General features: G+C 48.9%; 1 protein-coding gene across 1 annotated transcript in view; it reads left to right on the top strand.

Moving 5' to 3' along the window:
* The first annotated feature begins 5,671 nt into the window (after positions 1 to 5,671).
* LOC142582178 (uncharacterized) overlaps positions 5,672 to 12,985 on the top strand; it is a 93,269-nt gene continuing 85,955 nt past the window's right edge. The window contains exon 1 of the mRNA XM_075691576.1: positions 5,672 to 5,751. Within this exon, the coding sequence (XP_075547691.1) occupies positions 5,743 to 5,751 (9 nt within the window). The 5' untranslated portion in view covers positions 5,672 to 5,742. The remainder of the gene's footprint in view (positions 5,752 to 12,985) is intronic.

The following is a 12,985-nucleotide window of genomic DNA, read 5'->3' as shown; positions in this document are numbered from 1 at the left end:
CGTTTTCTGCAACGAACAAAAATGCCAAGCGAAAGGTCACTCTGTCCGGCTTCCTGACCACTTCCGCGTGCATCAGTGGACCGCAACAAACGCAACAGTGGCGGCCTGTGTGCTCGTGCAGCTGACGTGTCGCAGTCGTGAACCGTTCCAAAATACAAAGCCACGAAGATCCGTGCTTTGAATCTGGACACGAAAATGTCAGAGCGCTTCTGGGGACCCCCTGCGTACGCCAGGAGTCCCCACCATCGGTCCGCGTGTTCGTTTCGTCGTGGGCTTCACGAAACCGCCATCGACAGACTCGCGAGGAAAACAGCGACGACAGTGAGGCGTGCACTACCTCGTTGTTCATAAAGGCACATTGCGGCCTGTTCAGGAGGCTTTATTTTTCGATGTAGAGATGAGGAAAAAACAAGGACAAAGTGATTTCTCAACCAAACTAGGCCACCGATCGAGTGCCATAAAAACTGCGAAAGTGAGAAATATGTCTGCCAGTTTGTGGCATTGAAACGTGCATTACGCTTGGAAGAGGAGTACATTTTGTGAGCATAGTCAAGAAAACAAGATAATGTTTTTTTTTTATCTTATGAGGTGAATAGTAATGAGTTTTTGAGGGAACAGGGCTCGAGAACGCAGCGTAAACAACAAGATAACTCGTCCAGATCTCGTCCAAGTTATCTCGATAGTTATCAAACGGCTAGGCCGTTTGACCACACGCGTGTATGAAGACTCCCTATCGAGAAACCGCCAACAGCTCCACCTGACGGAGACATGAAAAACTATCACACAAACGTCACTGAAGCACGCAGTGAAGTTTAGCCACGAGAATCTCAGGCATGTATAAAATGGATCAACGAGTTGTCACGAAACTCGCCTATAGAATTGAACACACGCATTCGGGCGTTGATGCATCAGCAAAGGGAGCACATACGTTGCCGTATGCTGCACGAAGCAACACCAATCTAAGCCAACGGCAAGAGGCCTGTGAAAAGTTAGTGTGGCTGTGGACGCGAAAGAGCTCAAAACACGAGCTCCTGCAAGGAAGGCAGCGCCGAAAGAAAGCATTATGTTATTTATGCGAAAGCATTTTTGTCCTATGTGTCCTACGTGTCCTATGTGTCCCATGAGACAGAAAAACCGGCGTTGTTCGCAACGAGTGGTAACAAAAATTATCAGTAACATTATCAGCGTCTTCTATGACGTCTTGTATGAGGAATGCAAAATTAAAGTTAGAACAAGTTAGAGTAAGCTGACTTAAGGTGGAGTAAAGTGAATTGAGGTGAATAAAAGCTGATTAAGGTAGACTAAAGTTGATTGAAATGGATTAAGGTTGGTACAAGTTTGAGCAAGAGAAATTAAAGTGAACTTAAGTGAATTAAAGTTGGTACGAATTAGAACAAGGTGGATTAAGGTAGAGTTGTGAAAGACACGTGACGATGCATGACGTCATGTATCGTGGACGCAGCCAATTAATTAGACAAGTCATATTCATGCGTTCGATGTTTGCGTCCGTAGGCGTTTCGAAACAGTAGAGAGAGACATGTAGAACGCGGTACGTGCGCTCTCATGCCGTTATTTCGCATCATTTTATGCATTTTAACGCTTTCATGCGGCTGCGTACGTCAGTGTACGTTTCTATCGTTTCAATCACAAGACAGTGACAACGGCGAGCAGCATGCGTTTGACAACAGACTAGTCGTTCTTCCCTCGATGCCGAGAACCAACTCTGAAGAATACCGTCGAGATAACCTCCGAACTCTGCTGCCGAGGTGACACGAAGGGTAGCGATAGGCTACAACGCCACTTACTTCCCTCTGAGGAGGAAACCTGTAAAGGCCGTATGACACCGTGTCGGGTGATGACATCTATATACATAGTTTCCGTGAAACTATATTCTGCGGGAAATCAAAAAAAGAACCTCTTCTGTGTTAAAGCGTTAGCGCCCCTAGGAAGCAGACCACGCGTCAAATTTCAGGACGCCAACGCTGTGACTGTACACAATTTATTGAAGCGACTGCGCAAATACATAACTTTGACTTTTGCATGCGTCATGGAACGATGAAATCCATCTTCAACAGGAAATAACTTGCTTAGGTTCGCGCTTGGCGCCAATTTTGAGTGACTTCTACTTAGCGCGGTAAGACAGATGTCTGGCTGAACGTTTTTATCAGTCTGAAGCGGTGAAAATGGAGTTTCGTTATGTTGACGACTTTTTACTCATCATTTGTAACAACTCAGTGTCTCTCAACATGGATTTATTAATTAAATATAGCAGAACCATTATAACATTGACTAAAGCCTCTACCTTACACGCATGAAGTTCCTGATAAAAACTTAAGGTTTTGGACATAGAATTAACATTTTTTTAATAAGCACCTGTGCTGGATGTATAAACGGAAAACAGTACTACTTGTCTGCGTCACTGTCCACCCATTGCCTCTGTTTTCCCTGGTGCACCCAGTCGGTCGATGTTTTTTTTTTCCGCAATGACACCGTGAGAAAAAGAAAGCGAGAAGTATAACCAAAATTCAGCAATTTCTCATTTCGACCCTTGAAACTCTGATCATGTCGGTGATGATAGTCCTATTTGAGAGCTGTTTTCAAAAAAGATTCCGCAACTCCTCGCTTTAACAAATATAAATGCCGAGATGTATAACTTGGAACACTTTTAACTGATCTAAGCAGGTAGTATCAGCAAAGATGGTCTAAGCTTAAAGCTAGTCTCAAATTGATAAACTTCACTCCATCTTCTTCTGGCATGTCAAAAGTAATCTTAAAGACCATGCTGATATTTTATTAAAGGACATTGAGTGAATTCGCCAAATCCCACCAGGGTGTGGGAATCCTGAGAAAGCTATGAAATTATCAATCTAAACACATGCGTGACCAGTGCTGCAAGTTTGGTTTCCGCTTTCGTGTGAAATCTTCCCCAGCATATTTGCTCAAAATTGTTGCCATTGAACCAATCCCGAGCGCTGAACGTGCAAATTGTCATCTGGTTGTAAGAGAGCGGGCTTGAAGTGTGGAAACACAGTGCCGTAAAGTAATTAGTTCAAATCATGAAGAACCACTCCCGGTTCCTATCCGAGAATACGTTTAGCATGCTTTGGGCGGTAATTATTTGTGGCCCTTTGTTGCACTATGTGTAGCAAGCGTAAGCAGATGATGGTCAGTCAGCTGTCCGAATGCAAAAAAAATGTTTGTGTACTTAGATTTAGGTTCACGTTAAAGAACCTCAGGTAGTCAAAATTAAACCATAGTCTCTCACTTCGACGTGCCTCAAATTCTGAGCATGGTTTTGGCACGTGAAAGTTCAGAATTGAACGCATTGACTTTTATTAGTTTCATAGACTCGATACCCGATGTACATGGGTGTGATACCAAACCCCGACAAAGTGCGCGTGTGACATTGCGCATCAAGGAAAAAAAATTATGGGGCTTTGCGTGCCAAAACCACTTTCTGATTGTGAGTCACGCCGTAGGGGAGGACTCCGGAAATTTCGACCACCTGGGGTTCTTTAACGTGCACCTAAATCTAAGTACACGGGTGTGTTCGCCTCCATAGAAATGCGGCCGCCACGGCAGGCATTCGATCCCGCGACCTCAGGCTCAGCAGCCGAACACCATACCCAAAGAGCAACCGCGGCGGGTCCGCACATCAAGCAATGGGTGTAGCAGTGTTATGCACAGTCGCTTGCATAAAAGTGCCAGAAACTTGCTCGGCAACGGGAATAACATATTAGAATGCAGTCACGTCAAATACGTATATGACACGAAAAAGTAGCAAATATTCAACGTGACAAGGAAACAGCGCTGCACCAGTGCGTGCAGACGAGTTCTATCTGCTGCAAATAAAGGCGTCTGCTCATCGTCAGTGAGCAGAAATAAAAAAGAAATTGACACAGCTTTACATTATCGAGTGCTAACCTACGCTACAAAAATGGAACAATATGGGAAATTTCGTAACTATACTTGACGGAACATTAATGTCGGGGCAGTCATATTCTCCTACCAGGACAGCTGCCACGTTTTCAACGCCTGTAACTCATATATACACATGTGTTTGCATCTAAGGCCATAAGGCATCCATCTAATAATATCATAGAAAATGTGCAAGCATGCGAATGCTGTCAGAAATTTATTTCCAGGAATTCCACAGTTCATGCGTTAACGGGCATTTATTATTTAGGCAAGCATAAAAAGGCGTACCTAAGCAACACTGCGGCCCGTCAGTACTTGTCAGAGAAAACCCTCGGACCGCGAGCCGAGCTCTCATGGCTGCTGCCGCAAAAACGGTTTGTTCACACTCTCCTGGAGTGTCCGATTGGTATAGGGGGACAACTTGTCCCAGCAAGCACCCACATGGTAAATTCAAGGCGCTACGAAAAGTGTGCGCCGGCTACATAACACGTCGAACAAGCGTCGAGCGGTGCGATAATCAGCGAACGAGGCGCGTCTTGACTGCGGCGCCGCCTCTCTTTTGGGCGACAGGCAGGTGTCGATGCCGGCGAAGTTACCCGAGTGCTGCGCCTATCTACCGTGCTATCCACCGACGCTGCTACAGGCGCGCGCGAGTTTACGGGGCCATAAATATTTTCTTTATTTTTTTTTTACCTGAAACGTTTTTACAATCAGCCAGAGGGGAGGGCTTGCTAAAACCGCACGTAACGAAATGACGTTATAGTATTATGACTTACATAATTTGAACTATACTACCCACGCGCTTTACATTGGTATCGTATTATAGAGGAACGAAACCATTACTAGACCATACATGTTTCGCACGCACAGATGACGTCATTGACGCGCCACGCATGACGCAATTTGATCTAAATTTAGACTCTCGCTCGGTGTTCAGAGAGGCATGGCTCCGCAGTACGTTTGTCGATCCGAGCAATCGTGGTCGCGTTTGAGAGGGCTCGCTATGCCAGAGTAGAAATAGTTTATCGAACCCGAACTGGTGCTTATCAAGAGTTATTAGGCCTACAAGTGTACAATTCATTGACGAAATTTCACGCTTGCTCGGCGACGGCCTCTTTGTGTTAGACCTGTACGGTCCAGGAAGGACGCTGAGGCAGCAAGAAAGTGGGATATCCGGCACCACGGGGAGCGGCGGATACAAGCTCAGGAACGCCAATCATTTACGAGTGCGCAGGATCGAGAGGGGAGGGGGTCATTTTTTAACGCTATATATTGCCCAAGCAACCTCTGCAAAACAAATGGGCCCACTGCGGATAGGGAGTGAGCACGATTAAAAGAATTAGACAGGAAGACCCCCAGTAGCTGTAACTTGAGTTAGGCGTGCGACCTTTCTAATGCGTCATGTGACTCGTGTATTTGGGTATACATCCCCTCCCTGTGCGTTAGTGCGCATACACCGTGTACAGCGCGCACGAGACGTTTCACGCTGCGGCTGCACCCCTGGTACCCGGCCGTTCCGTCAAAGAAGCGAGCACCCACAGTAGTAGTCAAGACACGATCTCGTGCTTATTTAGTGTTTCTTGTATTCACACGTCTACTTTCAACATTCCGCTTTGCGTAAAGGTACGGCTGGGCAGTGCGTGGCCAAGGCGCGCGCGGAAAGCTAGAGGTGGACGTTCCGGTCGTGCGATGATGGCTTCTCGCTGTCAGGAAAGTGAGCCGGAGAAGGGGTCGATCGGAGAGAGGGAGCGTTGTGAGCGCCGGAAAGAGCGGCGTGCGGCGAACTTTCTCCGGCACAGTCGTCAGTCGCCTGCTGGCAACGCCATGACTCCGGTGAGTACCGCTGCTCTCTTGCCTCGCGAGCGATGCCTGTCGCGTGCGCTGGTTTTCGCGGTAGTTTTGTGAGCGGAGAAGTCGTGCGCCGTTCTGCTTGATCTCTCCGCCACGCAGACTTCGCCCTTTCTGCCTCGTCTTTCGCGCGCGGATACATCTGCTTCGCTCCACGAAGATGGCAGCGCACGCGTGCAACCTCCGGACGCCTGATCCACCGAGCGACATCCGCAGCGAGTCGCGCACACGGGCTCTGCAGGCTGATGGGAAAAGCATGAGAACAAGGGCAGGCATCTCAAGTAAAAACAAGACGGAACGCGCCTTAGCTGAGAGAGCTTTTTTTTTTGTTTTTTAGCTGAGCGTAGCGTATACTGCGTACCAAGAGGACGCCGTTCCTATAGGAAAAATGCCGAACTTTCGACCTATACGCCGATAAAAAAAATTAAGTAAGCGGTTTTACGTGCCAAAACCACCTTCTGATTAGGACGCACGCCGTAAAGGAGGACTCCAGAAATTTTGACCACGTAGTGTTTTTTAACGTGGACCTAAATCTAAGTACACAAGTCTTTTCGCAATTCGCGCCCATTGAAATGCGGCCGCCGTCGCCGGCATTCAATCCAGCGGCCTCGTGCTCAGTTGCCCAACACCATAGTCAATAAGAAACCACATATCTCGTTCCTGAACATCAGACAACGACCTGTTCAGTGATCTACAGTGACAGCCTTTCTTTTTTTCATGACACTTGGCAAGTTTCAACAACGTATGAATGTCCAATGCGTTTTCAAGCCTGTCCCGCAGCAGCTTAAAGAAAGCTTAATTACATTCTGTTCCGGCGTCCAATAAGGAACAGTCAGAGTGGAAGCAACAAGAAGAATGGCATAAGAAGCGAGTTTTGCGCCAAGACACAAGAAAGGAGGTAACACGGTCGCGTGTCGTCAAGCGCCCGTGTTGTCTCCTTTCTTGCGTCCTGGCGCAAAACTCGCTTCTTATGTCGGATCACCAACTAGCCCATCAGTTGACGCTTCTAAAGAAGAATGACGTTTATTGGCCATCGCTTGACGATATACATATAGCCTTGCGGTGACGGCATAACAGCCACCTCATACAGAGATCGTGCTAGGCGATGAGCCCATACAAAGAGCGCATGCGTGACTGATTCGATACAAACTCTCCGGTTTTACATGCCAAAACAACGACTTCACTACGAGGCACTCCGTAGTGCGAGAATCCGAATTGTCGCCACCTGTAATCGTGCCCCTGAATCAGAGTATACGCGAACATCTTTCAATCTTTCAGTAACGCTCTTCTTCAACCTTTTATTGCGGCAGCACGTGTGCCGACACTCGGAGCGCGTTCGCAGCGTCGTGCTGTCGCGCTATCGACGCGTATTCGCAGCGGGTTAGAACGCGGGGCGCCTAGGCTTGCAAAAATAGGCCCAGTATGCTCGCGGACAGCCTTCCGTGGCAATGAAGGGAGAGGCATGGAGACACAGCGTGCACAAGTAAGAGCACTCCTGAAAAAAACAAGACACACACACACACACATTCCACTTTATGATACGCGTTTTGTTTAAGCTGGGCAAGATAAAATATAAACACCTAATTTCAATAACAAACTGAGACACAATACTCTAGTAGGACATTCCTGAGGGCTAGTTGGTTCATACTTGAAGGAATGTTAAAACTGCGCGAAAGAAACGAGAACAAGCGGACAGGACGCACAACACTCCACAAGCGCAGCGAACACACCACTGCGCTCGTCGTGGGTTGCGTGTCCTGCCCGCATGTTCCCGTTTCTTTCGCGCAGTTTTAACATTCCTACAAAATAATCCGCTGAGAGCCTAAATGTTCGGTTAACAGCGCAGAGGGGACGGAAGAAAGTACAGAGCGCTCTGTTCTTGCTTATGTCCCCTCTGGTGTCCTTGCGCTTTTAACGGAACTTTAAAGCATGCTTCAGCAATAAGTCCATTCTTACGTACTTCCACCGAGAGGTAACGCTAACTTCTTTTTTTTTTCTTTTCTCTTCGGCGTCAGCGCAAATGCAAAACTGCCCTCTGCCCTCCCCCCCCCCTTCCCACCGCTACATTGCCTACAAAGTTAAATAAGTATGATGCCTATCATGATTATACTCTGCCTCCTACTTACTTTAACCTGCATTTTGTTAAAAACTATTAAATAATAGATTTTGAATACTCAATTAGTTTACATATTTCGTCTGAGCGTTTGTGTCGTAGACCTTTCATTCCCGAGTATTTCATATTACATCAAGTGTTCTTTTGAAATGTTATTTCGTCATTGCCTGCTGACATAAATGTGTCTGCGTGCCGCCCCTGTATGACATATGTGTGCAATCGTTTTCGGGGCCCCACAAGTTCTCAAGCTTTTTTTTTTTTTTGTAGCTTTCTGTCTGGGTTCCTATCCCTAATTGAGGGGGACGAATAATTCATTCATTCATTACTTCATCGATCGCCTTCAAGGATTGGGTTCAAGGATTGGCTTCAAGGATATATATATATATATATATATATTGTACATTTAGAAGCGCGCACTCAGGTACTACCCAAGAACTAAAGAAAGAAAGACACAAGGACGTACTTACGAGTCTGATAAACGCAACGGCGAGTATTTCGCAAAGATTTACCGCTTACTCAGACAAAGAAAGGAAGTGACGGAGAGAGGGGAAAGGCAGACGCAAGTTACAACCAGACGCAAGCTCCAGGTTCGCTGTCCTGCACGGGAGTTGAGGAAAAGGGGAGTAGAAAGGGGAAGAGAGGTAGAAATAACACTTCAGTACAACCGGCGTTCACTGAGTCCGGTTGATCACAGAAAGCGCAATACTGCATTTCACTGTTTTCTGGAGTCTAGCGTGCTTCATCTCTACCAGCTGCGTGTCCAGCTTGCTGAGCACAGCAGCGAGTGAGCGGCTCCGCACACAGCACTATGTGTCTCTCTGTCTACGGGCCTCGATTACACAAGGGTCTGCCTCATTACACAGCGGCTCTCGCCATAGAACTCCGCACCTGATTCAAAAGTAAATGCCGCGAAAGTGTTCGCACCGCTACAAGGTTCTGACGCTCATGACAATCGAACTCATGGGTAAGAGATTGAATTCCCTGCACTGGCGTTAGTGACCACGAAATTTCGCAATACCTTTCAGCAACTATTCGAAACCGTTAGGTGTGAAAGATCGTTTGTGTTGCTTATTGTAACTGCTGGCCAGAGGGCAAGAGCGGCGATGTTTGTTAAAAAAGTACGCATACATTGGACAGTAGATCCGACACGGCGGAACTAATGTTCATTCGTTCTTCCGTCGTCCCGAAACAAGAAACGAACAGATCTGGGCATCCGCGCACGTGCGCTACGCTCACTCGAACCTACGGCATGCCGCCTGTTTTCAAGGTGCGAGCCGCGAGATTTCTCCAGGCACTACAACGCGGAGGTAAAGTATATCGCGTACTGCAAGGCTTTTACAAGTTCATGACGTGTTGTCAGATGTGCAAATCAAAGTAGAATAACTGCAGAACCAATGTTTCCGCATGCGAAGGTAACACTGACTTACCCAAACGATCGGCTCCGCCTGCGGACGTTGAACTTGCCACAGCCATTCCGATTTGCAGCACAATCTTGCCGAGGAGCTGAAGTTCACTAACTAAATTCGCTAGCTAAAATTCAACATCCCGTCCTTCGTGAGAACGAAGAAATGTGAAAGCGCAAGCACTGCGTTTACATGCGGTCGCCTCGCTTGGCAGCTCGGAGCTATTGGAGCAGCAGGTGGCGCCACCGCGCTTTGAAAATAGGAGAGAGATTGCTTGAGATTTTGTAGCGAATGGACGTGCTTTTCGGGGCTCCGTGGCGGCGATAAAATCATAAGTTTTCGTGCATGCTTTGAGCTTGCTTTTGTTTTTGATTTGCCGTTTTTTTGCCTTTAAACAGTAATTGGGTGGTTTTCTTTTTTTCGTTTTTTCCTTTTTTTTGTCTCTCGTATTTCGTGTGCGCGGGTGTGTTTCGTGTACATTTGGTTTTGCAAGATGGTTAGAGCGCCCTTTCGCGCCACGTGCTTGAACACGTGCAGCCGGGTGGGACGTTGAGTTATGAGAGAGACTAATAGCTATTAGTAATAGTTGAGACTACTAATAGTTGACTAATAGTTGAGACTGTGGCGGCGAGCAACCACGTAGACCAGTCAAATCTCGGGCTCTCGCAGGAGAGGAAGAACCGACACTCGATCTCTTAGCGTAGCATTCTTCTTAATGATCTTCTTCGGAACGCTAGCCCGTGCCGGAGCGTGCCAGCCGCTCGAGCCCCATGTAGACGCGAGCGTTTACGTCATCTCTCGTGCGACGCCGATGCTGCTGCCGCTACAGAGGGCTCCCCCGCTAGAGAGGAGGAAAGTTCGACGAACGATGAAAAGTCCACGTGACGCGGCGTGTCTTGGCGTTGGTCTTGGGTGTCACGTGCGCAGGAGGCGGCGAAGGATGCAGCAGAGTGGCGTCGCATATTGGTGGAGCTCATGGCGCGGGTGCTTTGATGTAGGCGGGTTTGAGACGTTCCAGGGCAATCGTGTCTGATCGGCCGTTGACATTAACAACAAACGTCGTCGGACGACCCTCTAGAACACAATATGGCCCGGAGTAGTGTGGCTGCAAAGGCTTCCGCACGGCACAGTTACGCACGAAAACGTGGGTAGCAGAGGTGAGTGCGGGAGAAACGTACAGGGACCTTGCTTCATGTGAACGTGTAGGCACGGGGCGTATCTGGCTGAAGAAAGCTTGCAATTCGGCGACGTATTCCGCAGGTGATGGCATAGGGGTTTGGGGGGTGGCGACAAAGAAATCGCACGGAAGGCGTAGGTGAGTGCCGTAAACTAGCTCAGCACAGGAGCAACCTAGGTCGCTCTTGAGTGCGGCTCTGATGCCAAGTAAAACGAGAGGCAAATGTAAGACCCACTTCTCCGGCGATTCATGTGCCATAAGGGAGGCCTTGAGATGCCGGTGAAAACGTTCAACTAGTCCATTGGACTGCGGGTGGTAAGCAGTTGTGCGAAAACGTGTCGTTCCGAGTAGTTTGAGTAGCTCGTTGAAGAGTGCTGAGTCAAACTGCCGACCGCGATCTGTGATTATTGTGGATGGGCAGCCGAACCTTGCGATCCACGTAGAAACGAAAGCTGCTGCAACAGTGGGCGCTGAGATGTCAGATATAGGTGTAGCTTCTGGCCACCGTGTATAACGGTCGATGCATGTCAGTATGTAGCAGTAACCTTTCGAAGGCGGGAGAGGGCCGACGAGGTCCAGGTGTACGGTGTCAAAACGAGCATCCGGTGGAAGAAAAGACTTGCCAGGCGGAATGGGGTGACGCTGGATCTTCGAACGTTGACACGACAAACAGCAGGGAACGCAATCGCGAACTTGCGCGTTTAGCCGAGGCCAAACGAAACGACTGGAAAGAAGCTTCTGTGGCGCGCGTATGCCAGGGTGCGACAGGTTGTGCACGGTTTCGAATAGACGTCTGCGAAGGGATGCCGGAACGTATGGTCTAGGTGTGTCGTTAGAAGTGTCGCAGACGACGGACGTGCCATCTGGCGTCACAACGACGTCTTCCAATTTCAGGGACGTTGACGAATTCCGGAGTTTACGAAGTTCAGTGTGGTCACGCTGTTGACTGGCGAGTAAGTCGGCCTCGATGATGAAAGGTTCCGATGTCAAAGTGGAAACGACATTGACACGACTCAGAACGTCAGCTGGAACGTTGTCGGCTACCTTGATGTGGCGGAACGTTGTTGTAAACTCGGAGATGTAGGAAAGGTGTCGAATCTCGCTGGGCGAGTAACAGCACGCCGAACGATTCGTTGCGTGTACAAGGGGCTTGTGGTCAGTCAAGACAGTGAACGCACGGCCTTCGAGGAAATGGCGAAAATGCTTGATAGCTAGGTAAACAGCGAGTAATTCACGGCCGAACACGCTGTAGCGGGACTGCGCAGGCTTCAGTTTTTTGGAGAAAAAACCGAGTGGATGCCACGCATTGTCGATGAATTGCTGCAGGACGGCACCAACGGCGGTGTTTGAAGCGTCGGTCATGATGGCAGTGGGTGCGTCTGGCTTTGGGTGTCTAAGCAGCGTGGCGTCGGCGAGGGCAGACTTGACTCTTGTGAAAGCGTCGGTGGCCTCTTCAGTCCACTGAAGCACTTGTTTGCGTTTGTTTACAAGGAGAGCGTCTAGCGGAGCCATAAGTGGTGCGCACTCGGGAATGAATCGGCGGTAGAAATTGACGAATCCGAGAAATTGGCGAAGCTTGGTGAGTGTGGTTGGTCGGGGAAGGTTTTCGATGACGCGAATCTTGGACGGCAGAGGTCGAATGCCGTTAGCGTCGACGATATGACCGAGGAACTCGAGTTCGGGTTGACCGAATTCACTCTTGGCGGCGTTGATGACAATTCCTTTACTGGCAAGGCGTGAAAACACCAACCGCAAGTGGTGGAGATGTTCTTCTGCCGAAGAGCTTGCGACGAGAAGGTCGTCAATGTATGCAAAAACGAAAGGCAAACCTCGGGTGACGGAATCGATGAAACGCTGAAAGGATTGGCCCCCGTTCCGTAAGCCGAAAGGCATGCGGAGAAATTCGAAAAGACCGAAGGGTGTGGTGATGGCGGTCTTGGGAATGTCTTCTTCAGCGACCGGTAGCTGATGGTAGGCGCGAACGAGATCGATCTTAGAAAAGATCGTCGCACCGTGCAACGCTACCGTGAAGTCCTGAATGTTGGTAGAGGGTAGCGGTCAGGAACTGTGACGTTGTTTAGTGCCCGGTAATCGCCGCATGGGCGCCAGTCTCCCGTCTTCTTAGGCACCATGTGAAGTGGTGAGGCCCAGTTACTGGAGGAAGGGCGGATGATGCCAAGTTGCAGCATGTGTTCGAACTCTGTGCGAGCGATCTTGAGTTTCTCTGGGGACAAACGCCGTGGTCGGAAATAGACCGGTGGGCCGGAGGTGACGATGTGATGGCACACGTCATGTTGCACCGGTTGCGTCCAGTCCGGCAGGCGCGTCAAAGTGGGAAACTCGCGTAGGAGCGCGGCGAAAGGTTCGTTCAACATGGCAGAAATAGGCGCTATGGGCGATGTGCCTGATGATGGGACGCCAGGAACGGATAGCTGGGTCACGGAGTCGATGAGACGACGTCGTTGGATGTCCACAAGGAGTCCGTAGTTATGCAAGAAGTCTGCTCCAATGACTGCATGACGGACG

Source organism: Dermacentor variabilis, chromosome 5, assembly GCF_050947875.1.
Source record: "Dermacentor variabilis isolate Ectoservices chromosome 5, ASM5094787v1, whole genome shotgun sequence".
Lineage (NCBI taxonomy): Eukaryota > Metazoa > Arthropoda > Arachnida > Ixodida > Ixodidae > Dermacentor > Dermacentor variabilis.
The sequence above is the reverse complement of the archived record's forward strand: the minus strand, read 5'-3'. Positions and strand labels throughout refer to the sequence as shown.